At 44.4% G+C, this 27,429-nt stretch overlaps 2 protein-coding genes across 2 annotated transcripts in view; both read right to left on the bottom strand.

Annotated features, from left to right (window-relative positions):
• Positions 1-110: 110 nt before the first annotated feature.
• On the bottom strand, positions 111-15,304 carry LOC142560016 (lysosomal Pro-X carboxypeptidase-like). The gene is made up of 9 exons (XM_075671760.1): positions 14,970-15,304; positions 13,802-13,942; positions 11,573-11,674; positions 9,562-9,743; positions 7,529-7,686; positions 6,410-6,579; positions 4,435-4,593; positions 3,198-3,385; positions 111-469 (listed from the first exon to the last, which is right to left on the bottom strand). The coding sequence occupies exons 1-9, from the start codon at positions 15,072-15,074 to the stop codon at positions 163-165; spliced, it is 1,512 nt and encodes a 503-aa protein (XP_075527875.1). The 5' UTR covers positions 15,075-15,304; the 3' UTR covers positions 111-162.
• A 1,265-nt stretch (positions 15,305-16,569) lies between these two features.
• LOC142559911 (lysosomal Pro-X carboxypeptidase-like) overlaps positions 16,570-27,429 on the bottom strand; it is a 39,503-nt gene continuing 28,643 nt past the window's right edge. Inside the window, exons 11-15 of the mRNA XM_075671600.1 lie at positions 24,736-24,917; positions 23,528-23,685; positions 20,947-21,137; positions 18,893-19,080; positions 16,570-16,795 (exon numbers count right to left, since the gene is read on the bottom strand). Coding sequence (XP_075527715.1) covers positions 16,603-16,795; positions 18,893-19,080; positions 20,947-21,137; positions 23,528-23,685; positions 24,736-24,917 — 912 coding nt within the window. The 3' untranslated portion in view covers positions 16,570-16,602. The remainder of the gene's footprint in view (positions 16,796-18,892; positions 19,081-20,946; positions 21,138-23,527; positions 23,686-24,735; positions 24,918-27,429) is intronic.

The following is a 27,429-nucleotide window of genomic DNA, read 5'->3' as shown; positions in this document are numbered from 1 at the left end:
CACTATGAATCATTTTTCATTCTTTAATTTGTCTTCATATGGCGTGACGACGCTTCGGCGGACACTCCAGCAGTCAGGTCTGCTGACACAAACTTCACCATGAGCCTGGCTTTCGCCTGAATAAGTACAACCTTTATTTGACATTTTTTTTAATCTGCGTACTCATTGTTTGTCGGGAAATCTGAAAAGAAGATGCTTGATCAGCGTCTTCCCCCTTTGCTTCTTGTCGGCTATCCTGGCCACCAGTGTTTTCTTCCGAGTGCGTTCGGGCGCTTCGTCGGCCTCGGCAATCCACCGGCGGATGTAGGCCTTCTCGACCTGGCGTGCCCGCACCAATTCCGGCGGGTCGCTTGGGCGCGCGAACCTTAAGTCCGCGTGGTGAGCGGCGCCTGGGATGATGAGGACCACCACGTCGTCCGATGGGGGCTCGAGAACGCCCAGCGCTGACCACGGGTCGAACTCACCATTGCTGCAGGAAGGTCGAGGAGGTTAGGAGCAAGTTTACTATTCTCACGGAATGAAACACGTCAATTGAGCACTAACTAATACACGTACTTTTGTTTCCGCTGTCTCCAGTTGGTGCTACATCGACGTAGCTTCGCCTCTTATGCTTTGATCGAAGTTAATGCCGCCTTTAGCAACCAGATGTGTAGCGGCGAGACATCGCGCTCTCAAGTAATTGCGCTTATTGAGTCTTCTGCTTTAAAGCTTCCCTGTCGCGTTCCATTTTTTTAGTACTGTACACACATTGCTTTTACGAAAGATAAAATGCGATCTCGCCGACTGCAGCGGCCATTATTATGACGCCACTACGGGACTGGAAAAAGCTTTACAGACGATAACGGCAACTACAGGTGTGCTTACAAGCAGTAAACAGCACTAAACAACAGGACAAAGAGCGGGACACAAACAGCGCTGACTAACAACCAAGTGTCTTTATTCTTTCAGTCAATGAACCAACCAGCCCAAATGCGTACTCTTCTACAGGTGTGCTTTCAGCTTTCTTTACTCGAGCATAGCCTTGGCTAGGCGTTCGTACCTCTTCCGGTCAACGATTTGCTGACTCTAATAGCTGTTGAGTATTTTGGTCCTCTGGCGCTGCGCCGCGGAGCCCTGGACACGCGTTCCCTTTCATAAGTGCGTTGTGTATACTCACACAATTGTAAACGCCCTGGATATGTAGCTTTACCCAGTCACACTTTGCGTATGCGGCATGAATTACTTCTTCTTTTTGATTATATTAATGAATAAATTCTGCGTTTTTACGTACCAAAACTACGATTTGATTATGAGGCACGCCGTGGCGGGAGACCACATTAATTTTGACCAGCAGGGGGTCTTTAACGGGCCCCCAGTGCACTGGACACGGTCGTTCTTGCATTTTGCCTCCATCGAAATGCGGCCGCCGTGGTCGGGATTTGATCACGCGGACCTGCAGCGTGAAGCCGCGCAACACCTTAGCCGCCAAGCCGCCGCAGCGAGTCTTTCTGATTACATGTACCAACTACTAAAGTGAATGTTTCATCTGCTAACATGTATACTTTCTCCACTTCAACGCTTGTTTAATTGTGCTTTTATTTTTTTTCTTGCAACTGGCCACGTGTTCCTTTCTCAACTTCTTCTAGGACTCTAGTGTCTTACTTTTATATAGACAGAGCAATGTACAGTCGACCTCAAAACTTTACGGAGAGTGTGAATTGCGAAAAAAAAAACTCTGGTCTGGTTTAGTTGTTGCCTGCAGCCAGTAGCAATCACTGTGTCGGCCGCATGTACCAGTCAAGGCTGCAAACCACAATTCTAGGCTGCTGCATGCCCAGGCTGGGGAAGTATTCAGCTTCTCTAAAGATTTTGCGTTCCTTTAACTTTTGACGTCGACTGTGCCGGCACTTCTATGTGCCACATCATCGAACTCGCCACATTGTCAGCTCTGATTGGCTCACAGGACTGCTATGGTCTCTCTGATTGGCTCAAAACGCTAACATGGTGGAATTTGAGAACATGATGGAATTTGACAGTGTCTAGGGTAGCAACCCCATTAAGTTGACCTCGATCTCTCGACCCCGCGTTTTTTTTTTCCTTTTGTTACATGTCCCGTTACGCTGCCTGTGTTTATAGAGAAAGAATGTCGGATATGAGGAACCTGCGTTAGGTTTTCGTGCTTGAAGTATCAAAATCTTTGTTTCGTTCTTTTACGTACACATATGTTTCGCAAGAATATATGTGTACGGTAAATAGGCTCGTCTTCCTACAGCTGATGAGATGCCTTAGCAATGCTTCGGAGTTACATGTTCTAGAGACTGTGTCGCATACGGTTGTCTCGAATTTCAATAACCCACCGTCGTCAAAAACTTTATATTGAGCCGTTGAAGTGCTTTTAAATATAGTGTTGAGGCCATCCTGGTATTACTTGATTTATTTTTTAACATTGATCCTTGGACTCTAGGCTACTAGTACAACTACCCAATATGTGCTTTTTCTTTTCCCTCTGTCGTCATCGTTATCCATCTCGTTCATGTCTCTTCATCTTTCCCTTCCACCAGCGTAGAGCAGATGGCTAGAGGAAATAGGTGCTTATAGCTGACCTATCTACCTTAATATCATTGATGTTTCAACTGCGAGAGCAATTATACGAACGGCCAAAGTGCATTTGTATCGTCGCGGTTGCCGTCAGCGGCGACGCTTCGGGCTGTCCCGCTAGCATTGATGCATGTTTCGCTTGGACGATCATAGCGCCCCCCAGAGACGCGAAGTCGCTCAAACCGACCAAGCCAAGTAAGTTGGCGCATCATACCTCGCTCCGCTGAATGGGCTCTGCCGGTGCCAGGTCGGTGTTCTGGCTTCCACTGCTGGTGTGAGCGTTGTTCGCACACAGATCGTTAGCGTTAGTGCTGAGCTGCTGTGTCCATACACCACGCCGTCGAGAACGTCAAGCCCGACTTATGCTATCCTGCCTTGGGACGCTGCCAACGCCGACGGTTTTCCCTTCGATCTCACCTCGCGCACTGTCTAGGTGCGACACGTGCAGTGCCTCCACTGGCACACTCCTCGTCCCGTCGGCGTTCTGAGACGCCTTCAGCGCAACGCTAAGCATTGCTATCGCTTCCAAATGCTTCGCCTTCGGTCGAAACTGACGATTTTCTCTCTCGCTTTCTCTGTCTTGCTATCTCTGGTCTCGGCATTCCTCAGACCGTGCTCACCTGAAGATGATGTTTGTAGCCGTGTCAAAGCTGTCCCCGCCGTAGAGCATGATGGTGCGGTAAAAATCTGGCGTGATGCCGAAGCGCTGCTTGCATCGCTCCATCTCGGCAGTGGCGTTCCAGGTGTACGGGAAGAACATGTCGGTCACACCGTTGCCGCAAGTCGCCGTCATCAGTTCGTTGCAAGTCTGGGGAGAGAGGGAGACGGTGCGATTGGGAAGAGTAATGTGGTTCTCCCCGTTTCTACCTCATTTATTGAAAGGATAACATGATGGAATGTGATAATGACAAAATGGCTTCGATGGAGTCTCGGTACGGAAACAAAGAACGAAAAAGAAAGAGGTATATTTGCCTAAATACAGGGGCACACGTGCTGAAAGACCCTTAGCAGTGGCGAACTTGAACCTAGTTCGCCGTTTGCCTTGGTATTTCGTATGCACTGTGCATAGTCTGTCTCGTCTAAATAAACACTTGTCTTTCTTGAGATGAACGATGTGAGGCCTCCATCTGATTTTGTTGCGGGTGGCGCACGCTGCCTAGACCGACTCAGAGCAGCAGTATGGAGCCATTGGCACTTACGATGCAATGTGCCAGTTTCGCACGCCCTGTGGCCTTAACAGGTGCAATTAGGCATGGCTACACCACATTTGGCCAAGTGCCGGAAATACTAGATACCCTTTACTTAAAATTGAACGAATAAAACTGCTACTATGCCCGGCGTGCAACGTACGGGAAGGCATACCCCATACCCCCATTTAATCTACTCTTGAAGGCTATTCTCATTAGAATAATAAAAGGCATTCATTGTGCCCGCACTGACTATGCATTCAAATGCTGTCATGTCTTGAGCTACGACACGGATGCGGCCCGCGGAGTAACAGCGCCTGCGCGTCTAGAGCTCGCGCAATGAAGGAACGTTTACCATTTCTTATTAGAGACGCCGGTCATAACTAGACACGTTAATTAGTTTGAATGTCGTGTGTTGTGGCGCGATTTATGTGTTCTGTGTTTCTGCGAAGTACGCTTGGCGTGCCCTCTGTATATAATTTCATTTTCCATCATTCTCATCTGGAGTAGCATGTTGGGCATGCCACCAGGCAACTCCCTCCTGCATTCATTAAACAGCGCTGTCTCTCTGACTGAAGTAAATTAAAAGTACACTTCGAGTTAATTCTTAACATCGCCGAGCAAAGGGCGTGTTACAGTATCGAAGATGATGTGCACAGAAGCCGCTCACCTGGAAATTGTAACCTGTGAGATTGCGCTCGTAGATGAACAGGTCATTGCACTTGCGTTTTCCAGTGCTGTTGAATAGGACGTTCACGGCCCTCGCAACAGCTTCCACCAAGGCCAACTTGTTGTTGGCTGGAGCCTTCACCAGGCCTTTGCATGCGACCTACGTAAGGAGATTATTAAGGTTTCTTCACAAGGAAGCATTCTCAAATCTTACACCCTTCCATTGTTTAATCAAGCTAAGGATGTTATGAGTCAGACTTTGCCGCGATTGGCGTCTATTCCTCTTGAACACATTGAAGTGAATAGATGCGCGTTTAATCATAAGAGTCCGAATACAAGAACAGAAGCAGCGACCCAAAAGTGCTGTAAAATTCAAGACGTTTTGGTTCTCGTATAGGATCCTTGTTCACGAAAAACAGTGGAACAAGAAGGTTGAAAAAAACTACAAAACAATAATAACAAAAGGAGATGCTGCGTTGAGATGAGAGAACTGAAAGGAACGAGAGCAAGGACTACCGAGAGTTGTGCGAAACAAATTAATCAAAAAAAGAAGAAGAAAATCAGGGCGATTTGGCGGTGAATGCGAGAAGAATGTGTTAGCATTACGTCACACAACTTTGACGCCATGAATTTTCGATTTAAACCATGCTCGCGACATTGCAAAGTTCTGTTCAGTAGCTCACTCAACACATGTCCTGCCCCTTCGGTGATCTTGGTGCAACTGACGGTGGCCCAGAGTAGGCCTCAGTCAGTTGCAGTTCTTTAAAACTGGTGGTAGCGCTAAAAGAGATGAACACATGGTGAAAAGACGACACAACGGCGAGGGAACGCGTTTCACCGTGTGTTTGTCCCTTTTAGCGCTACCATCAGTTTTAAGGAATGCATCACCAACTAGCCCAGCACCAAGTTTTATTGAAGCAGTTGCAATATATGTATATATATATATGTACAGGGTGTCCCAACCATCATGCACCCTGATTTAAAACTATGCAAATGCCACCTAACTGGACAGAAGCAAGGTAATGTTGTTTTCCGCCGCTTGGGGATATTCAGGCTTTTTGTATTCCGCCTAATTACAGTGCTACTTAATTAATCAAACTTTCAAATATTATAATTAGATGAGAAGTGTCAATGACAAAATTATAGAGCAACATGAAGAAATCCCGATACATCTTTTTTTTTTTTTTTTTTTTTTTGCTCAATACGTACTACAGGACAGTATTTTTTCGCAAGTATGCGCGAAGTACCTCGAGCGACCAGACTCACGGCAATTTTACGTGTATTCCCAGGCTACTCTCACGCTCGGAAAAACACTTTTGCGTAGTACGTATTGAGCAATGGAAAGCTGTGTCGGAAGTTTTTCATGTTGCTCTACAATCTTCTCATTGTCACTTTTCATCTAATTATAATATTTGAAAATTTGATTAATAACTAGGACCAATTATGTAATTAGGTGGCATGCAAAAAATAATCACAGTATCTCCAAGCGACGGCAAACAACATTACCCTGGTTCTGTTCACCTAAGTGGCATTTGCATTTTTTTTTTCAATTTTGGTGCATGATAGTTAGGCACCCTGTATATACACTTCTTTTCCTTTTAGACACTCGTAATGATAGCGTATTCAAATTTATATTTGTTCGATCATCTTATTGTGAAGAACCGTTCATATGGAAGCCGAAGCGCTATTAAATTTACCGCGCTTTTTTCTCGGTGCTTGTTTCCACCTCTTTCGAAAATATGTATTTTCCCAGCCTGACGAGTTGCTGTCAAACTTTCAATTTAGTGTGTCTTACCTAAACATGTTCAAAATATTCTGTTGCAGAGTAAACTACGATTGCTTGTTTAATTAATGCGCCTCGTGTGTAAAGGGCGTAACACTCTCGCTGTAGCTTGAGCGAAAATTCTGCGCAAGTTACGCCATTCAACTTATCAATGGCACCGATGCAGTAGTCGTCCGAGCATGTCACAGCTTACCCGGACAGGATTACCGGGCACGGCTCCAATGAGATTGGAGGGCTCGGGAAAGTTGACCAGGGCCAGTGTGGCGTAGACCTCCTTGATCCAATCCCTGAGGAGTGTGTAGTTGCTCGGATGCAGGCTCTGGCAGAGGCCGAACTTCTGTCTCAGCTGTTCGCAGCCAGCCACTGTAGGCAATCACGGAAATATTCCTGGACATTTGCGCAAACTTGTATCCAGCTGCGCAACTTGGATAGTAAATAGCGTCTCCCCGTGTTTCTTCAATTGTATACCTCGGCCTGTTCGCGATACATTGATTCCTGAGCACATAAAGGAGTGGCAACCCGGTCTAGCGGCTCCACCACCTTTATGCTCTGGCTTGTCACGTGTTGCACCTTTCTTACATCTATATCGAGCGCTGTGCCTCTCACGCTGTCTCAGGTTCCCGCGTTTCAAGAAGTGCTCATTTTCGCAGACGCAGCTGTCTTCTTTTAAAAAGTTGCGCTAGCAGGTAATTAGAAGTACTAAGCATTAACAGCCATCACTAAGTACAGATGGGACAAAGAAAGAAGTACATAGGTAGTATATTAAAAATACATAATCCGTCCTTCTTTCTGCACACTTCTTCCTCTGTCCAGTATATATTTGGTGCTCTTTAATCATGATACTCTCGAAATGAAGCAACTGGAGATAATGCAAGGTTAGCGTGGCTGGTTCGCTGCAGCTTCTTGTGAAAAAAAGAACAAAGCGGAAAGTACGGATACGAACAGAAAGAAACGCGCTACACAGATTCGCAAAAGTACCCCTGCTTGCACTAAAAATACACGAGAACGTAAACACTCTATTATTTCTAGCTATCTTAATACGATTCTCTAAAGTTAGGTCAGAACTTCTCACTACAGAAATTTCGTGAAATAATTCTCAACCACCATTTTCAACACCACTTAATCACTTATAACGTGATGTCCGAGCAGTCTGTGAGCTTAACCAACAAGGTGGTGCAAGCTATTATGGACCTGCGTTGGATTCAAGCCAGCAAGCTTATGTGCGCGTTATCGCAACCCTGTGTACATAATGCTCTTGAACTTTGCGCACTTGCAGATGAATTTATTAGCGCTAGTTACGTAGGTCCCGTACCCGAGTATCCCAGCTTCTGGAGCTCGGTCCATGATGTTCTGATGGCGGCTGAGCACAATTCGGATTCCCGTTCGTACGAAGCCGTCACAGCCTCGTTGAACTTGCCGCATGGCACAAGGCCCGGAGACATGTTGATGGGAGCGCTAGCGGCGAGTGCCCTAGAAGGTGCCACAGAAATCGTAAGGCAGCGCCCTAAGCTATGAAATTTCCATCGTGTCTTTCTACGCCTGAAACAGCCGGTGGACGCTCCTTCAGGCATAATCAGCCAATGAAAATGCTTTTGTTACTTGCATGAGTAACTTCACGTTTCATTTCCTTCATTTGCTCTCGATGCCTTCCGACGATAGTGACAGCAGTGGGCTGAACAACAAGAGAGAACTAGGGTGATTGCTTGGGCTAGTTTCTAGTACAATGGGCTAGTTTCTAGTACAATTTCTAGTACAATGGGCCCTTTCCCTTCGTCTTTTCCCTGTTCCTCAGCAAGTCCTAGTGTTTTGGTCAGCGCTGTGTATGTCGTCTGTCGCTGTCCTTGTCCTTCGCGCTGTACGTTATTTTTGAACAAGAGAGAAGTTGCAACGATGGTCACAAACCCCAGCTGACACAATGTGACATCACTTATAGTTCGTAAAAATGATCTTAGGAATTTTGTAATCACAAAGGTACGGAGGTGATCTAATGAGCTAATGTTTTGTATTCGTGTTCGTGCACTTTACGTACAGGGTTCAATGACGCGTACTACATTCTCACTATTGACGTTTTGTTTAATTATCCATTCACACGTTCGATCCTCTTATAATTTATCCTGATCGCGTATTCTAGAACGCACTTTTCGTATTTCTTACAACTTCCCGTTAACAATACGTGCCAAGATGACAGAGACAGGCGAGCACTGCCACTTTATTTACAGGCTGGTGCAGACCCTACGACAGTGTCGCATGCATTATATACGGATGACGTGAGATGACATTTTAACTTTGGCACTTACGATGCCCTTAAAGGGTTTTCAATACTGAGCCTTAGGCTTCTATAAGGCAAAGTAAAACTCTTCGTAGCGTGAACTGTGCGGCTAGTTCAGGTTCCTCGAAATATTCTGAAGCTCCTTCGCAAGTGACAGCTACAGGCTATACGCTTTACCGGCTTCGTGCTTGAGCGGCAGGTTGTGCTCAAGCCGTGGATATTATTATGGCAGCTTCTAAAATTTCAACAAGTGACCCCTTCCACTCCTCCAGCTCTTGTAAAAGCCTCAGTCCCTACAACGAGTCTCCTTTCCAATATCATATAAGTGACATGGAGTCAACGTAGCAGCGAGAACCACATAAGAAAAGCAACGCATGACAACAGCATGGTGCCAGATATATCCCTCATTTTTAGCTTTTTCTTTAACGTGCCAAGTTATCGTAAGGGCGTACTACGCTGAGGTCGTTTGTTTAGTTTCCGCTTTTCCACAATTGAATTGTTATTTATCTGTGACTGTCCGCGGTGACTTGGTGGCTAGGGTGTGCCCCAGCTGAATACAAGGTTTCAGGTTCGCTTCCCGGTTGTAAATGCCAGCCGCATTCCCATAGGGGCAAAATGCAAGAAGCTGGTGTACTTATAAATTTGAGTGCAATTTAAAGAACCTCAGGGGCCGAAACCAAACCGGACCCACACACTGTACGGTGTCTACTATAGCCCGCGTTCGCTTTGGCATGATAAATTACACTTTCATTTTAATATTTATTTGTGTACTGGGGATTTACTTCCAGAAGATGAACAGTCAATTCTGTAAACACAGCAAACACTGCACATTAGACTTTGCGTAGCGCATGATTTAAACAGGTAAGTCCGCTTAAATGAGCCCATGTGGCAGCTGTGTGTTTATGTATCCGTGTCTCTAGTTTTAAAGTCAACATCTTATTGAGTTCGTCTACTTGAGGCTCTCTAACGTGCGCCTTAACCTCACTAGGCAGCTTAATAATCTATTTCCGCTGCTGATGGTGTATAGGTTGACCTGGTTTGCATCGCAACGTATACGGTAGGTGGATGAAGCTTACGCGTTCACAATGTGCGGGTACTTCACCCTGAACCAGGCAGCCAGCATGCCTCCATAGGAGCCGCCGAAGGCGACCACGACACTCTTCTCGGCTCCGGGCAGGGTGTACTTCAGGTGCAGAATGAGGTCTGCGTAGTCAGCTAGAGCTTGTTCAGACGTGAGGTAGCCAAGGTTGTGAGGACTCTGTGAATAAAATGTACTGCACACTAACCAAGGGTGGTCGAACAACGTATAGCCGCATGCTGGAGCCGTTTCAGCAGGGCGGCTTTCCTTCGTCAGTGTAGCGCTCACGAAGACAATGCCATCTGTCAAAACGTTGGCTTCAGCCTCTGACATCCCTTGTTCGACTACTCCTTATCAGCTTCAAGACTCCAAGAAATCCTCTTTTGAATCCGTCTGTGTTTGTGTCACTGTGTTCCTTTTTAGTGTCCCTGTGTCTCATGGTCCCTTTGAAATGTGAATTTAGTTTTGGTTATCGGAGCATTATTTAAGGGAGCGCCGTGTCTTACCGTAGCAGTTACAGAGGGCGCCACAGTTGCTTTCAATGAGTCAACCTGGTCCGATAGTGCTCCAGAAGAAATGTAGTTATGTTTACAACGCCAGCCACCATATTAACTTTAAAATTCCAAAATTCCCGCAGACACGACGCAGAAGGGAAGGGGGAGGGGGCTATTTGAACTTTCTTTTTTTTTAATTTGCCATGGGCGCGGACCTCTTGTAGGATACGTACTCATTTTATTACAAATATTTGCCTTCAGATACATCACACAATCCATAGCAAACATTGAACAGCATTAAACTCAAAAGCAGCACCTTGTTTTTGAAAGACCGGTGAATTTTGCAGAGGTTTACATGCTGTCACTTTTACCTGGCATAGAAACGTGTGTGATTACAACTTCAAGAAGCAAGTATATCCCTCAGTTGTCCTTTGACCGTCTGAAGATCTCCGAGAATATCCCCGTGAAAATTTTCGCTCTTTCAGCTCCGAACATACTTTGTCGCAAAAAATTTGACGCAACTTTCGTAACGTCGTAAAACAAGCCCAAATTCGTAAGCATTACAAAGACAAAATTGGCAGGTCCTTTGCCAGGTACGTGCTTGCTGCTAAGCAAAACAGGTAGCATGCGGCTGCCAAACATGGTTTTATACAAAAGTTACCACAACGCGCTACTGTTCGCGCCATGCGAGTGTAAGTCAGCGGCCTAGCGGGAATATACATGAGTTCGCATTGTGTTCAAAGGGTTTGGTTGGTTCAACTTTAGAATAAAAAACAAACAGCGAGACACAGGACGAGCAAGTAAACAGCATAGGACAGGCTCTCTGTCCTGTACTCCTTGCTCGCTCGTCCCGTGTCGCGCTGTTTGTTTTTTATTCTGTACATGAGTTCCTTGACCGAAGTCCGAGCAGTGCGAAGGGCGGGACCAATAAGCACACAAACAATGAAGCGGTGGCCTACAACTAACGTTTATTGCGTGCTGGGCACGGAGTATAAACAGAAAGGAAGGAGAGCACACAAGGGGAAGGGAATCTCGACAACACACCAGCGTGTTATTCCATATCAAGTGCCAGAGCCCAGCATGCATGTGAACATCCGTCTAAAATTCGAGCTTTTGATCGAAAAGAAGAACTGAAGACAGCGCTTCTGCGTTTATGTTATTGCTTGCCCCGTTCGTCGGGCTGTTTTTAATTCGATATGAGTTAGTACCCATCAACGCTCTAATAAGCCCCTTATTTATTCAGCATTCAATACATGCACACTTCATAACGCGCGTGCATGTTTCACATGCCGGGAGTTGCGTAGAGTTTATTCTAATACAACTTCTGTTCCACCTATAATTTAGCGCTAAGCAAAGGCAGTGCAAATGTGCCCAGCGATGGTTTATCCACACAAATCCTTACAAAAGTGCTGACAAGATGAGCGATGGCCGAGGTCAAATACAAGACACGTGTCGTGTTGGAAGCTGTCGAAACTCAGTACCACCGCTTAATTGCACGTCAAAGCTGAAACTTACCTCATATGATTTGTTCCCGAACGGTAGCGACTGGCCGTAAAAACGATGCTCCGCGAACACTACGAGGGCATTGAACTCCGGTGCCCAGTCCCACATGATACCCTGCACGATAACAAGGCGCGGCGCCCACTTAACAGCCGGCTGGACCGGTGCGTCATTTCGGGAAGAAAATGAACTCATGAAATAGAAAAACACAAAGCGAAAAGAGCTGAACGCAAGTTAAGGACGAAAGCTTCGAAGCCAAGTACATTTGTCAAGCATGCGTCATCAAACTCATTTTACACAGCATGAAACACCGTAAACATTGTAATAAATTGCAGACATTCCAATTAGGGCTGCATTTATTACTGTAGAATAAAATTATTTACACTGCGAATACCTAATGTCGACGTTGAATTTAATGCGCAGTTTTTTAACGAACACTTCAGATCGTTCAGTCAAATTCTGCCAACATCCAAGCGCAAAAAAAAGAAAAACGTGTAATCACACGAGAAGTAGTAGGAAAGATGTTTGTGTCATCTGAAGTTTTTCTTTCTTGATTGATTATTGGATTTTAATGGCGCAAGGGCCAGTTCTGGTCAAAGAGCGCCGAAGTCACCACAAATTTCTTTTTTGTTGTCGATAATTTCCGCGCAGCCGCGTGGTCATGCATGGAGCACAGCCACACTGGAATGAACAAGTCACGACGCACTAAATTGTCACTAATTTCTCTTAGTGTCTCCTCAGTGTTGCATGCAGTATTATAAAGAACTAAAACACCCTGTTGAAATGCAGGAATGATCTCATTCGACGACACTTGATTTGATTTGAACAAAGGTTGTATGATTCAGAGTGAAAATGTTAAATTTTAGTTACTGTGTTTAGAAAAAGTTCTTTTCAACAAGAGATGGTACGAACTCTGAGTCACAATCACGGCACAATTCTAACAAGACGATAACGTTTACAAAGTAAGAAGCCTTGTATACACGGCGCCTTTTCAAAGCAGTGTCTGAGTCCTCACTCACTAACATATAACCACATAGACCAACGGAAGCGCACAGTTAGGCATAAACTAATTGTCACATATATAAAATAATGTTCGTCATATACAGTGTACACAATGGTTATGTACAATGACGATGTGACAGACACTTTACATAATTTTGTAGTGATGTTATGAGGTGTGTATAAACAACAATTATCATGTATACGAGAGCACCCACACACACAAATCACGGGTACCTACATTCTATGCACATTCTATAGAACTGTAAGTTAGAAGTGTAATGAAGATATTGTGACGAGTTTTGATAATTTTGACACTCAGGGACGTCATCAGAAACTTCTTCTTCTTCTTCTTCTTCCCTAAAAGTAAGAATTCAATAAGATTTTTCGGGCCAGCTGTTGCTGGCAGATTTCTTATTTGGCCGGAAATAGTTTTATCGATTGCCTTCTGTGATACACTAGTGTTACCTACGTCCATGTAGTAGGTACAACCTTTTTACGTTTAAATGTGATGGGTTGCTCCGGTAGTTAAAGTAATATGTTAGTGCGGCCACATCAAGTTGAAAATTTCAATTTTTTTGCACTATTGCAATTACGTCTTGCATTCTTACTTCTTCCGCAGACTTTGCAAAGCTTTATGCCCAGCTGATTTCATCCAATCAATAAGTGAACAAGGTGATATTGTGCTACTGTGTAGATTAGGTTGCTTTCAGTTGTTCAGTTTGTAAAACTACGCGAAGCTGTATATTTTGCAATGGCTGTGCTTAATGGGGTGCCGTTAGGTATGGTACATTGCATACACTTTCTCGGAAAAACTGTGTCGTGTCTCTGTGTGTGTGTGTGTGTGTGTGTGTGTGTGTGTGTGTGTGTGTGTGTGTGTGTGTGTGTGTGTGATGTGTGATGTGTGTGTGTGTGTGTGTGTGTGTGTGTGTGTGTGTGTGTGTGTGTGTGTGTGTGTGTGTGTGTGTGTGTGTGTACTTGAAGTTATAATGTAGCAGCTTTGCGTTGTGAAATATTGTGATTGTTGCAGGGGCAGAATGTTTCTCTAGAATAAAAGCACGAACAGCGTATCACAGGACGAGCAAGTAAAGAGCACAGGACAGAACGCTGTTTCTCAAGTTCAAATTGCGGCTTTCTTTTCCTGCCTACTCCAAGCTGATGGAAAATAATCTTCAAACTCCAATATCGCAAAGTTCGGAAGCAGCTCACATAATTTCAATATCTCAAAAACAAATAGTTGCTCACCGTGTTTACAACGAAAGTTTCCACTTCTTTTTCATTTCCAGTGTAAAAAAATATCGGTCCCCCGTCGTGGTCCCAATATTGATCAGCCATCATATAGCGTATTTCGAATGTCTTATTGGTGTGAAAGGCAAAGTGGTCTAGCTGAAAGAAGAAAGAAAAAAGGGTTGGGGAAGTGGGTAAGGTTAAACCACTCATGGAGAACAGAGGTGTATTACTGAACACTGTATACCCTTCCAGAGGTGTGAATATAATGAACCAATAGTGGCAAGTCACTCGTTGTGGTATAATAACTAACTTTCATTCAAGCGGGCGTAGCAAATCCCTGGCTGTTTGAATCTAGCCCGCGTATCTCTATGGAAAAAAATTTATATGCACGATATGCCAGTTATTCATAATCCGATATCACTATATGGAATCCTATATAAAAGCCCCGTCTTTTCTCATGTAAACCCATATGCTTTTATAGGACTACGGCACGGGGTATGTGACTGTTTTATAGGAATTGCAATTGGCTTCACTTAAATCTTTTATTCACTGCAAGAAAGTGGTATTGCATGAGCTGGTTTTACTCATGCACAAAACTTCAATACTTCTTATTTTTTATCAACTTAATTCTAAGAGGAAGCATGCGTAACTTTTCATGGTCAAGGTCGTCAGTTCTTCTGATGCATATCAAAGAAACATTACGAGAGCAATATCACTCCTGTATCTTATGGTAAGTGCGCGGTTAGAAGAAACGAGGAAGGCCAGTAGAGAGCCCTCCGGGCGTGCGATGATACCACTGAAATAGGCCGTTGCTTGTTTTTCTCTTCTCTTTTGTACGAATTGCCAAAATAACCGATACCCTGCGAGCTTCGTTGAATCATACTTTCCTGCTCCGAAAAATCTAAGCGATAGTGTACCTCCTGCCTCCCACTTGCCTCTCGCTATAGGTGAAGTTATAGGCTGCGCAAGTTAAAAGTCCAATGACACTTACCGCATGTCAGTCGATCTTAATTGCCATTTGATGTAAATAAGTTGCGTGCTAACAGTGTTGAAGTGACTCTAGGTTATCTAACACTGGCGTAACTATTGTATTATTGTGATTTTACCAACATATTGAAATGTGAGTTGCAGCTGAAGCGTCTAACTGAATGTGCGTTCAGAAATACAAAAATAAACGACATACCTTTGTTCGGAACCTGTACTCCTTGTAAGACGTGTCTAGTGCAGCCTGGGACACCGAGAGAAGGGCACAAACGGCCACAACTGTGCACAAAAGAGCACTGATCATTGTCGCGTCTTGCCGCGAGAACTGTGTTTCGTCGTTAACTGGATCAATTCGGCAAATCTGTCATTCAAATGCAACTTGTTATACCGCCAGCTGTCACAAGGCCCGAGGCTTTTCGGCATCAGATGTCCTCTAGGGCGGCGTGCTTCAGAATGCTCCCCTCCGTTGATTCAGGCCGCGCAGTGCGTTCGATACGTTGAGCCATCCGCTATCGTTGCCGGCCCGGGATAAGGCCGTGTTTTTCCTGGCCTCGTGTTTGTCGTCATTGTCTCGGGAAAGATAGCAGGCACGCCGGCAGACGGCTTTGCTCGGTGCGTTACGTTGGCAGTCGGCTCAAGTAGTGAGAGGTGTGACGTCACTGGAGCATTCGTTATATGTGTATTATGTTACATTACTATACGTTATTACATTGTAACAGTAGAGCGGTAATGCTGTCCAAACTTTTGTCGAACGCTACGCGACTGCGAGTGATCTCCTTTGGCACAATACACAGCAGGGGCTGTTTCAGTTCGTCAGCGTTCATTAGTTTTCTTCGTGGACCAAGATTGTGAAGGAAATATGGGGCGTGCATGTTCCTTGAGTCGATCGAAGATGATGGTCGATGACAATGTAATCGACTGGCGTCTGACTATCGGTGGAAGGCAGACCCGTTTGCCCGCCGCTGTGATTCAGTGGCTGTGGCGTTGTGCGGCCCAGCATGAAGTCGCTAGTTAAGATGGCAGCGCTGGCTACATTCCGATAGGAGCTGAATGCACTAACCCTCGAGTACCGTGCATTTGGGTGCACGTCAACCTTACGTGGGCGAACTTATTCTCCGGCGTTCCGCTCCTTCGTGTATTGTATAACCCTCGTGTTTCTTTAGGTTACTAAGCACGAATAACTTTCATTTTTATCAGCTGTGAACATTAGTGTATTTGCATAGACATCCATACGAGACTTATGGACGGGAAAATGTCTGCGCCTCTATCAAGATTAGATGCACGCTCTCTCTCTCTCTCTCTCTCTCTCTCTCTCTCTCTCTCTCTCTCTCTCTCTCTCTCTCTCCCTCTCTGTGTGTGTGTGTGTGTGTGTGTGTGTGTGTGTGTGTGTGTGTGTGTGTGTGTGTGTGTGTGTGTGTGTGTGTGTGTGTGTGTGTGTGTGTGTGTGTGTGTGTGTGTGTGTGTGTGTGTGTGTGTGTGTGTGTGTGTGTGTGTGTGCGTGCGTGTGTGCGCGCGCGCGTGTGTGTGTGTGTGCGCGCGTGGCTTATTCTGCTGTCTGGTGTTCTTTATTCGCCATTCATCGTCCCTATAGCGTTAACAGGTGTATATGTATACATAATTTATTGTGTCGGCGTGTGCTAGCTGAGCGCTGTGGTATGGCCTGTATGGCCTACATTTATTGTGCCTTCTGTTCCTCCGCGCGATGCCAAAATGTACGAAACCAGGAATGCATCTGCCCGCTGCTTCTCGATACGTCTCACTTTATTATGGACACAGGCGAATTTGCCGCTGGCGCCACGAAGTGTTCAGTGCCATGGGATTCCGGAGCGCGCTCAGGGTGCCAGCCATCGCCGAAACGCTCTCTTGGCGACCCTCCTGGTCAGCCGGAGTGAGTGAGGATCCCAGCGGTCGTTGGAGAACCGCAGGTCGAGGCAGTGGGCACCGCCACGGATGACGCGGTATTCTGTGACCCTAGTCGGGGACGCCTCTACTCCGTAAGCTGACCACGGGTCGAAATCTCCATTGCTGTAGAGAAAAAAAGAAAGGCAAGGGCCTTCAACCATAACGGGACGAAATGTTGCGCGCAATGTACAGTTTCAGAATGATTGATTGATTGATTGATTGATTGATTGATTGATTGATTGATTGATTGATTGATTGATTGATTGATTGATGTTACTGGCGCAAGGGCCAGGTATGGCCAAGGAGCGCCGAGGCTACAACAATCAGTTGTCAACGGTGCAGGAACTGTGAATTTCGAAGGGTAGATGTAACACGGCTGTATAAATGCGTGAAAGCATAAGATATAAAGCATGTAAAGTACATATGTATTAAAGCTATAGTAATCGCATGGGAGGTGAGAGATGTGCTATAGACATAAAATTTATGCAAAGAGGGAATGATACACTAAAAAGTATGGGTGTCAGTAGCACGAATGTCTCTACAGGACTCTTCAACGCAAGCATCTGGAGGCAAGTGCTCTAAAAAAGACTAACATCAAAAGGACATGTTCGTGTTCGGTGAACTTGTTTTCTCATTTTTGGGAAATACATTTTAGCGCTGAAATTATCGTATCAGTCTGTCGTTGAATTTATTAGAGCGTAATTTATTGTATACACAAGGAAAAGTTAAGTTTTATTGATTATTGGTGTTTTAAACTTGTTTCTATCGTTACCAAATATATTTAAAATTGGAAACTATGATGAACGGAATGATGCAAGCTTAAACCATCATAAATCCGTTACGCGACCATATAAAATTATTGCATCCCTATGGAATGCTACTGATTGATATATTGTCCATACTATCTGCAGCTCTCCGAATGACGGGCAGTGCGGCATACGGATATGACCGGAGGTTTACTTATTGAGAGCATTGCGTACTTATTTGACGTGCACAGGACAGTGTGTGTAGAATCTGTATATAATTTTTTTTTTCTGGAACATTTGGCCGCCCTGAAGCGTAGTTAAGTCACGAGCGTTTTGTAAGTTCATTTGGTTTCGTAGATTTTGAACATCTCAGGTAAAGGACAAACAAAAATGAGGTAAAGTATGGTTGTCACGAAATAGAATCAGTTTCAGTGCATTGCGGTGGACCCTTAACTTTTATTTATTTATTTATTTATTTATTTATTTACTTATTTATTTATTTATTTATTTATTTAGTGTACCCTCACTGCCGAAGCAGAAAGAAGTGCTTCAAGAGAAATACGTAAGATCACGAGAAACGATCATAATAAACATAGCGCAAGCTCTGGAAAAGGGCATTTAATCCGAAAGGAGACCATAAGCAAAACAAATAAATAACAGAACACAGTTCGAAATTATGACGCCAGTCAAATAAAAAAAATCTGTTAAGTGAAGTGCCCTTAGTTAATGTTTGCTTTGAGACCTTGGTAGTCTTTCCTATCCGTAGTGAACGCAGCAAGATAATTCCACTGCTCAGGGGTTCTTAGAATGAATTAGTTTTGGAAATTATAAGTCTTGCACAATGGCATTCCAACTACATGTATGGGATCAATGTATCATTCAATATTAGCGTTAGGGCATAACTCCATAGAAACGCACAAAGATTCTGAGCTGGGCTAGTTTGGTTTAGATTCATTATGACGAAACAACGCAGATAGCAGGACGAGTGAAACAGACTAGACAACGCGCTGACCTGTCAATGCTGTCGCTGACAGTATGCAGCAGAGCGGCGTAGGACAGAATAGTACAAGTCATTATGAGCACGGCCTCGTTAAAGTTCAGAACGGCAGTGGAACGAGCGTGGATTGCTTTTGAGAACTACTAACGTTCTACTTGGCTTTCTTTCGTGATAAGCTTCCAAGGAAATCTGTCCGTCCAGCAAACAGGAGTGTGCATAAATAGGCCCTTGTCTGACTCACGTGCTAAGTTAACTGCTGCAGGGGCGATGTGACAGGGATGTCGAGACCCGCTTACGTAAGCGACTACCTTGTCATATCGAAATCTTCACCAGATGTAGCAGGCGAGGACATAAAAGAAGCAACTCATTGTCTTGTCTCTTTCAACTGTTTCGTTGTATGCGATGTTTCGACATGGTCCTAAATCAATATAGTCTGCGAAAAAAAATTTCCCGCCACAAATTTAGCTTTAAACTCACGTGAAGAACACTTTTGACGTTCCACACAGGTTGGCACCTCCCATTGCTTGGACGAGTCTGTCGACTTTTGATGTGACGCCGAACAGCAGACCACACTTCTGATAGAACTTGACGTAGTCCCACTCGGTCGGGTAGAACATGTCCGCTACGCCGTCCCCGCACAAGGGAAGAGCGAATTCGGTGCATTGCTGCGCAGGGTAGCACATCTTTCTTACTGGACGAGTTAGCAGAACAATGGGAAACGAGGCGCTCGATTTTCTCTTAAACCATTTGAAGCGAACCAAAAGAACAAAGCAAAGGAAAGCGTTGGGGAGGCTATCACATCTCAGGTGGAAGGTCAAGGTCTCAGACACAGCAGTCAAGGATAGATTCAGGGTGTTCATTGACGTGACTAGAATGAATAAGAAGGTCAACGCCAGAAAGTTCGAAAATTAAACTTGGAGGTCAAGGTAAGCAAGTTCTGCCGAAAAAGAGTTTCCGCGACCTGATCGTGAATTGTGTTAACTTGATTAATTTCAGCAACAGCCGAGTAAACTAGGCTAGAATACAACATGTGCTTAGGACCAGTTGGTAATGCGTCCTTGGAGAACCTGAAATACAAAGCCGTGGGACAAAACAAAATGTAGCACATGCAAAGGACAAGACATGGCAGGGAAACGTATGTGTAGGTTCGTAGATATGATTGTGTTGTAAGTTGTGCGCTATAGCAGGTTGTTTTTTTTTTTTTTTGCTTTCACTAATTTTAAAGGTTTTCGTATATCCTACATTTGCATACCAAACGCATATTTATGTATCGAATCAGTGTACGTGATTAGAGCATCTTATATTCGATTCCTTCAAAGATTGGTCGAGTGTCCTGGAATGCGCAGACGACCCCATAACCTGTACTTGAAATGTCATCTTCGTTGAATGCTTTGTTAGCGACTGAAACAGGGGTCGGATTCTGTCGTGTTGACGCGGGCTGGTGCGCTGCTTGGCGCTAGGTTTCGTTCATTAAATTATCGATCCATCTTGTTTGCTAGCGATTATAAGTATGCGCTGCTAGCTTTACAAATCATTTTTAAGAATACCGGATCGATTTATAATTGAGTAAGTCGTGTAACTTTCATATTTTATTGCAAAATATGAGCTGCTGTCAATCGTCTGGCTCTGCAGCAGATGACTTGTGGTAGGTGGGATGAGGGCAGCTTTCTACACACCTGTGACATATTTACCGCGGGTACTTGTAGTCAGACCTCCAGAAACTTAAAGCCGCTCATTGGAGCGTTCCCTTTAACAGTGGAGCACACTGTATACACCCCGGCACACTGTTAGTTTGAACCCACAAGCGCCTCGTACTCACGAACCTCCCCTACTGGATACACTGAAAGCGTCCGACTTTGCAACAAATTAGTGGCAGGTGACACACTGTTACGAAACGGCACTTTCTGCGGCTTTAAAGTTACACTTGTAGTTTATTGTCTTATACAACACGAAGACTAGACTATACACAGTCTATACCATTGGTGAATTTGTAGGTGACACACTGTTACGAAACGGCACTTTCTGCGGCTTTAAAGTTACACTTGTAGTTTATTGTCTTATACAACACGAAGACTAGACTATACACAGTCTATACCATTGGTGAATTTGTAGGTACGGCTAATGAACGCAGTTTTGGAATTGCTAAATCAAAGAAAGATTTGGGCAAACGGCTGTCACTATTTGAGTCGTTGCCCATTACTAAAATAAGTATTTCTGAGTCGTAAGCCAATGGTACAGATGCACTGGCTAAAGCGTGACAGCGCCAACGTAGTTTCGGCTGAAATCTCATTAGCAGCAAACAGATTAAAAGGACTGTTTCGCTGGTTGACCTAAGCCACACATTTTGCTACAATGTTCATTCCGAGTTATGGTGTGAATCTAGGCTGACTGAAAAAAAGACCTCCTAAAAGGTGATAAACCAACCTCTTATGAGGGTTTATGAATTATGGGTGAGGAGGAGGAGAAAGTCGTCCCGCGCCACGATTGTGTACCTTAACCTTTAGGTAGTAAATTTATTATGATTAGCGTACCTGAAAAAGCCATGCAGAGCTCTCTGGAGTAGGCGGCACAGTGTAGCAGGCATTTTTACCTGTGGCGTTCCGAAAGAAGCCGACTGCCTCGACTGCCGCGTCGATCAAACGGCTATTGTTTCTTTCGGATTTTCTTAAGCGATTGCATACTACCTGGAAACAAGATTCAATGTGTTTATTTTTTCGCCAAAATTATAGCACTTTTCAAACAGAAATGCAAGCACCAGAATTCAAGTTGGAGTAGCAACCCATGGTAAAACCTCTGTATATGTTCAGAAGTTTTTTTTTTATGCACCTTCATCAAAAGGATGACAAACTGCTATCCTTAGTTCCTTCGAATGCTCTATGGCATTATATTTATGTAAGAATGCCTCACTGATTGCAACAAACATAAGCAATTAATGTTACATGTATGTTTTTAAACGTTTTGCAAAGAGTTTGTCTGTGCTTGTTCTAGCATTGTGCGCTAATATACCCTATTTAGAATACCATGAGCCTGCCTTGAGCTATTCTATCTAATACCACTAGAGCTGCCTCATTCTAAGACCTCCTAACGATGCTTACGGCAAAGTCGTCTAGCGATGTACTGACCTTCACTGGGTGAGGTGGCACCCGCCATGATCGATAGGGGTAATTAACCAGTGCGACACCGATGAGGCTGTCACGAATCCAGTTCCGGAAAGCGGGAAAGTGGCTCGAGCTCAAGCGCTGACAAAGATTAAATTTAAGCCCCAGTTTGTGGCATCCTTCCTCTGAAAGGCAACCACACAAAAAGACGAAAAAAAAAGAAAAGTATAGCGTCTATTACGCACAGCTTGAGTTGTGTCAACAATGGTGCCAATGTGGGTTGTTGTCTTCGTCTCAGTTTGAAGAATCACTTTGTAGGGTGGTCTCATGTCATTTAAAATTTGAAATAATTGAACCATAGCCTCCTATACAGGTACTACAATATAATTGAGAACTGCGTATCAGAAATCGCGGCACGGCTTAAAGATAAACTAATAGCCGTTGGCAGAATTCTGTCTCAAGGGGGTCACAGCGGGCCTTGTGTCAAAGGGCTACAGTGCGTAAACAACTCCTAGTTACCTACGACTCCATGGTGTTTCTTATGGCATGCACTTCAACGCCATAAAAGTCCCATCAGGTCTGATGTGAATTATCTTCCTTCCAGATTACCATGGGAACATTATCAGAAAAATTATCACCCTTTGGGTCGTATCCTGCCACCAAACAATAATGATTCATCTTGCATTCACTTCCTTTCTTTAACGCTGCGTGTCCGATGCTTTCAGGTCACTAATGGCGTGCGCGTATCAGCATGACATGGCGTTCTTGGCCGGAAACTACAACGAACGCAGTGTGCTTAGGACAGGAAATTCAGGCAAGATAGATTATTGCTGTTTGAGGACAAGACGAGCTCAAACAAGGGAAAATATATTTGGAATTTATAACTAGCACTGCTCGAATCGCGTTGAAGGTTCGCTCAAAGGGATCTCGGAGTGCACATAATCTGCCGTTTTTTGGATAACCTTTCTGTAATAATAAACCCCAGAAAAATTGCGATAAAAGTTCTATCCCATGATTGTACTAGCGAGATACTACAGAAAGCGAGGTAAAAGCCAAAAAGAGAACTACATCGTCAAGGCTGGTCTCTGACTCTCCCCAGGACCTTGCAACTAAAAGTGAATGTCTGGAGCAAATTTTGTCATCGTGAAGAGGAAAATATCAATTACTTCAGCGTATACTTAAAGAAGTATGGTTTCCTTGTGACGAAAACTTCGTAATTGATGAAACCCACATCCGGAATTTTTTCCCGGGACCGCCATTCGTAAGAAGTAATCACTTCGACTGTAAAATTAAGATATAATTGTGGAGTTTTACGTGCCAAAACCGCGATCTGATTATAAGACACACCGCGGTGGGGGACACCGGAATAATTTTCACCACCTGGGGTTCTTCAGTGAGCACGGAATGCACCGTACACGAGCGTTCTCGAATTTCGTCCCCACCGAAATGCGGCAACCCCGACGGGAAATCGAACCCTCGGGCTCGTGCTTAGCAGCGCAAGGCCATAGCCGAGTCGGGTGGGTCGCTGTGCTTGTTCTGAGCAAACCAGGAAGCATAGAATTGGGCCACACGAGTTTGGATTAAATTCTTAAATCTAAGCACAAGGGACTGCCACAGTAGCTAAACAAATGAATTCATTCGATTAAAGTTCGTCGTAACCACTTTTTGCATTGATAAGCGGCGAAATGATTTGGGCAGATGTTTTTTTAATGCTGAGCAAGAAAAAAGAGAGCGAGACACCCGGAAGAGCTCAGAATGGTACTGCATTCATTGAACTACGTCTTTCTTGTAATTCAATTGATTGATTGATTGATTGATTGATTGATTGATTGATTGATTGATTGATTGATTGATTGATTGATTGATTGATTGATTGATTGATTGATTGATTGATTGATTGCAGACAGATTTCAGAAAGATTGCAGATAGATTATAGATTCTCATAGCAATGTGCTGCACAAGCTTTCTATTGTTTTGCCTAAGTGCGAGAAAGGGCATGCTGTAGGAAAACTACCTGTAGATCCCAAACCATTGAGGATGGGCCATAGCCTTTTGACCTCATTGGGGCAAAGCTTCGATGTCTTCTTGTAGACGGCCGTCACCGCCTTGTAGTAAGTGTTGCATTTGGTGGCTTGAGAGAACATCTTGAAGGGAGCACTGCTCGCCAGGGCGCTGCGTGGCGAAGAGGAATCGTAGTTGGCCTACCCATTTATTTATTTTTCCTTTTATCCCTTGTCACGTGAGCTTCACAGGGCAGACTCAACAACATTATCCACTTGAGGGCACGTATGCATGTCAATCATTCCTGTCACTTAACCTTCGGTGCTGCCAAATTAGCCTTCATGTACACTCCACGTCCCTTAGAAAAGTCCAATGACGCAACAGCTCGTATGAGCTAATCTGTTGTCGAGCTGTTTGCTAGCCACCTAAAAAACTCATTAATAGATAAAATGGCACAGGTTTTGTGCACCGAAGCACATCCGTATAATTGGACAAAGCTGCCAATGCTGAAATTTTTTTATGAAAACTGTTTTGTTCAACTGAACACATCATGTAGTAGTTAATGGTGTTGGTTTTCCGTCCTAGATTGCTGCGTCATGTTGCAGCATTTGAAGTATGTATAAACACCAACCGATCATATAAGATCCGAGACAAAAGCTGAATATTTTGCTGCTTGATCAAGCAGCCTGGAGTTCGGATCTTTATTACTTACTATAGTATATGGGTACGGGGATATTGGCTATGGTCACAAACACCTAGAAGAGTTGACTGTTGGGCTAGTTGGTCGTCCATATTTGAAGTAGTGGCTTAGCGCAAATAAAACCACGGACACAAGGAAGACAGACAAGGACAAGGACAAACACCTAGCATATTCGGTGTTTTTCTTAAATAGCACTGTCCGTAGATTTCTGCGGTCGAGGCTTCTTTCACGCTCGGATAAACACATTTATGTAGCACGTATTGAGCTACAGAAAGCTGTATCGGGAGTTTCTCATGTGGCTCTACATTTTTCTTCTTGGCACTTTTCATCTAACTATAATAATTGAGAAGTTTATTAATTCATTAAGCCTAATGGTTTAATTAGGCGGAATGCAAAAAAATAATTTGAGTATCTCCAGCGATGACAAACAATATTACCTTGGTTTGGTTCAGCTAGGTGGCATTTGCATATATTTAAGCTTCTCAAGTTATGTGAAACACACTGAATAAATATATACTCACGCCCTCACAGTGTGCGGGTACTTCGTCCGGAACCAGGTGGCCAGCATGGCTGCGTGATGACCGCCAAAAGCGGCCACCCGGCTGTTTTGTGCTCCTTTGATATTGTTCTTGAGCCAGACGACCAGGTCGAGATAATCGGCGAGAGCCTGTTCCGTGGTCAGATATGCAGTCGTCTTGGCAGCCTGAGGTGTAGTTATGATAAAGGAATGGATTGCAGTCGGCAGCTAGGGAACGCTCTTGTTACAAGCTGGAAAGATTCATCTTTCGAAATAAAAGCTGTCATTTGAATATGAAGGGTGTCCCAGCTAACTTCAGCCAGAGTTCAAAAATATGCGAATGCCAGGTGGCTGCACAGTGCCAAGGTAATGTTGTTTGCTGTGGCTTGGAAATACTCAAACTATTTTTTTTGTTATTCTGGATAGTTAGATCATTAGTCCTAATCAACTTAATCAACTTCCTAATATTTTAATTAGATTAGAAGTCTCAATTAGAAAATTGTAGAGCGACATGAAGAACTCCCGATACAGCTTCTTCTTATCAAGTTCTTAAATATTTTAAGGCTGCTGAGCACGAGTTCGCGGGATCGAATCCCGGCCACGGCGGCCGCATTTCGATGGGGGCGAAATGCGAAAACACCCGTGTACTTAGATTTAAGTGCACGTTAAAGAACCCCAGGTGGTCGAACTTCCCAGAGTTCCCCACTACGGTGGGCCTCATAATCTGAAAGTGGTTTTGGCACGTAAAACCCCATAATTGTTTTGAATATTTTAATTAGTATAAATGTCTCAATGCGAAAATTGAAGAGCGACATGAAAAACTGCCGATACAGCTTTCTGTTGCTCAATACGTGCTACACAAACGTGTTTTTCCGAAAGTGAAAAAAGCCCCCAAATGCGCGCAAAATTGCCGCGCGACTGGCTGCTTGCTCGAGGCACTTTGCTTGTATTCGCATGTATTCGCTTTTCACGCTCGGAAAACCACTTTTATGTAGCACGTTTCAAGCAACAGAAAGCTGTATCGTGAGTTCTTCATGTCACTCTACAATTTTCTCATTTACACCTTTAATCTAGTTATAACATTTCAAATTTTAAATAATTAATTAAGACAAATTATCTTACCAGTCGGAATGATAAAAAAATAGTTTGAGTATCTCCAAGTGACGGCAAACATTACATTGGTTCTGTCCAGCTACTTGGCATTCGCTTTTTTTTTTTTTTACTCAGGCTAAAATTAGCTGGGGCACCATGTGTAGTGGCTCAAATATTGCTACCACAGAAACGCTTCATGTATGAGCCGTGCACTGCAGCCATGCTCCTCCCCGGCAATTTCCCTCTAGACACGCAGCGCCCTCTAGGTGGGCGCCCGTGAAGTCGGAGTACCCCGCCTTTTGCGTGGCCTGTGAGAAGCGCGGCCTGTGAGATGCGTGGCCTGTGAGATGCATGGTCTGTGAGATGCGTGCTAAATCTATGAAGTAGTAATCACTTGCTGCCCACGAGCGTCCGTGACGCAGCGCAGCAGCGTCGGGCTGCTATTGTCGCGTAACCCGTCTGGCGCGGGTTCGTCTGTGTCCTGCACTGATAAAATATTAAGCGGTGTTTATTTTTAATTGAAGAGTGGCGTAAAGAAGCTGTATAAACAGACGCAAAGTGGCTGAAATAGGCAAAATGTCGTTCACATTTCAACATAAGTGCAGAAGGCCTAGCAAGACAGCCGACGAAGTTTGTCGGAAGGCGCTCGCACGCGAACTCGTTGGAGCATCATCGACAAGAGGGTTAGTGCTGGTCTGTAGTTTATTAAACGCCGATCGTATTTTTCCTTGTGTTCCGGTAAAAATGACAGGCCCTGTAAGACCAGTGCTCTGTATTGTCACAAGAAGAGGAAATTGGCTACGAATGAAGCGACAGTATTAAATTGCGATCTAACGTGGACAAATAATATTCTAGTTGACCTGCTTTCGCGCGTACCCGCTATCCACTGCCACAGTTATTCTGTTTTTTTTTATGTACGTCTACGTTTCGTGTATCTCAATTTGCAACTTTGCTGCACCCTTAGCGTGTTCAAATATACACTCATTTCTTATAGGAATACGGCCAGCGGTTTCCTTTGTGACTTTTTCTGGTGCCACGCTCCGATTGCATCCCCTTCTTTGTGAGTGCCTGCGCTCCAACCAGCGAAGGTAAGCGCTATCCTCCACATTAGACTAGCTGGACAATCGTCCAATCAAAGAAATCAAAGCTCTTGGACCTGGGCCTACACGGACACCAGTGCTATAGCGGCCATAATTATACTGCTGCGCTACCTAAGTGAGACCAGACTGTATTACAAGTTGTGACTGGGACAAGAAGAACTTCAAATGAAGAATGAAACTTGAAATGATGATGAGTAGTCGAACAAGGAATGTCGCTTTAAGCCAGCGTTTCGACAAGGGGACTTGTATTCGTCAGGGCTGACACAGGCAAGCCGAAACGTCGGCTTAAAGCGACAATCCTCTTTCGACTATTCACCATGCATCATTACAAGTTGTGATTGGGTGACAGAATGCACAGTGTGACGCTGTATGTCTGTGTGGGCTAGAACGTCAGTGTACGTAGCTATGTACCATCTTGACAAAATTTGTCACACCGCCGACGTGTATTGTCTTGGGTTGTTCATTATTCACTTCTTTCTGAACCGGCTACAGAGTGAATACATGTT

This window comes from Dermacentor variabilis, chromosome 10 (genome assembly GCF_050947875.1).
Source record: "Dermacentor variabilis isolate Ectoservices chromosome 10, ASM5094787v1, whole genome shotgun sequence".
In the NCBI taxonomy this organism is placed as follows: Eukaryota; Metazoa; Arthropoda; class Arachnida; order Ixodida; family Ixodidae; genus Dermacentor; species Dermacentor variabilis.
The sequence above is the reverse complement of the archived record's forward strand: the minus strand, read 5'-3'. Positions and strand labels throughout refer to the sequence as shown.

Bases quoted from the DNA above. Each gene is read 5' to 3' on its own strand.
- LOC142560016 (XM_075671760.1), bottom strand. From the start codon at position 15,074: ATGATCAGTGCTCTTTTGTGCACAGTTGTGGCCGTTTGTGCCCTTCTC. The intron at 6,580-7,528 runs GTACGGGACCTA...GATTGCCTACAG, and splicing joins CCAGAAGCTGGGATACTCGG to TGGCTGGCTGCGAACAGCTG. The intron at 4,594-6,409 runs GTAAGCTGTGAC...CTCCTTACGTAG, and splicing joins TGCCCGGTAATCCTGTCCGG to GTCGCATGCAAAGGCCTGGT.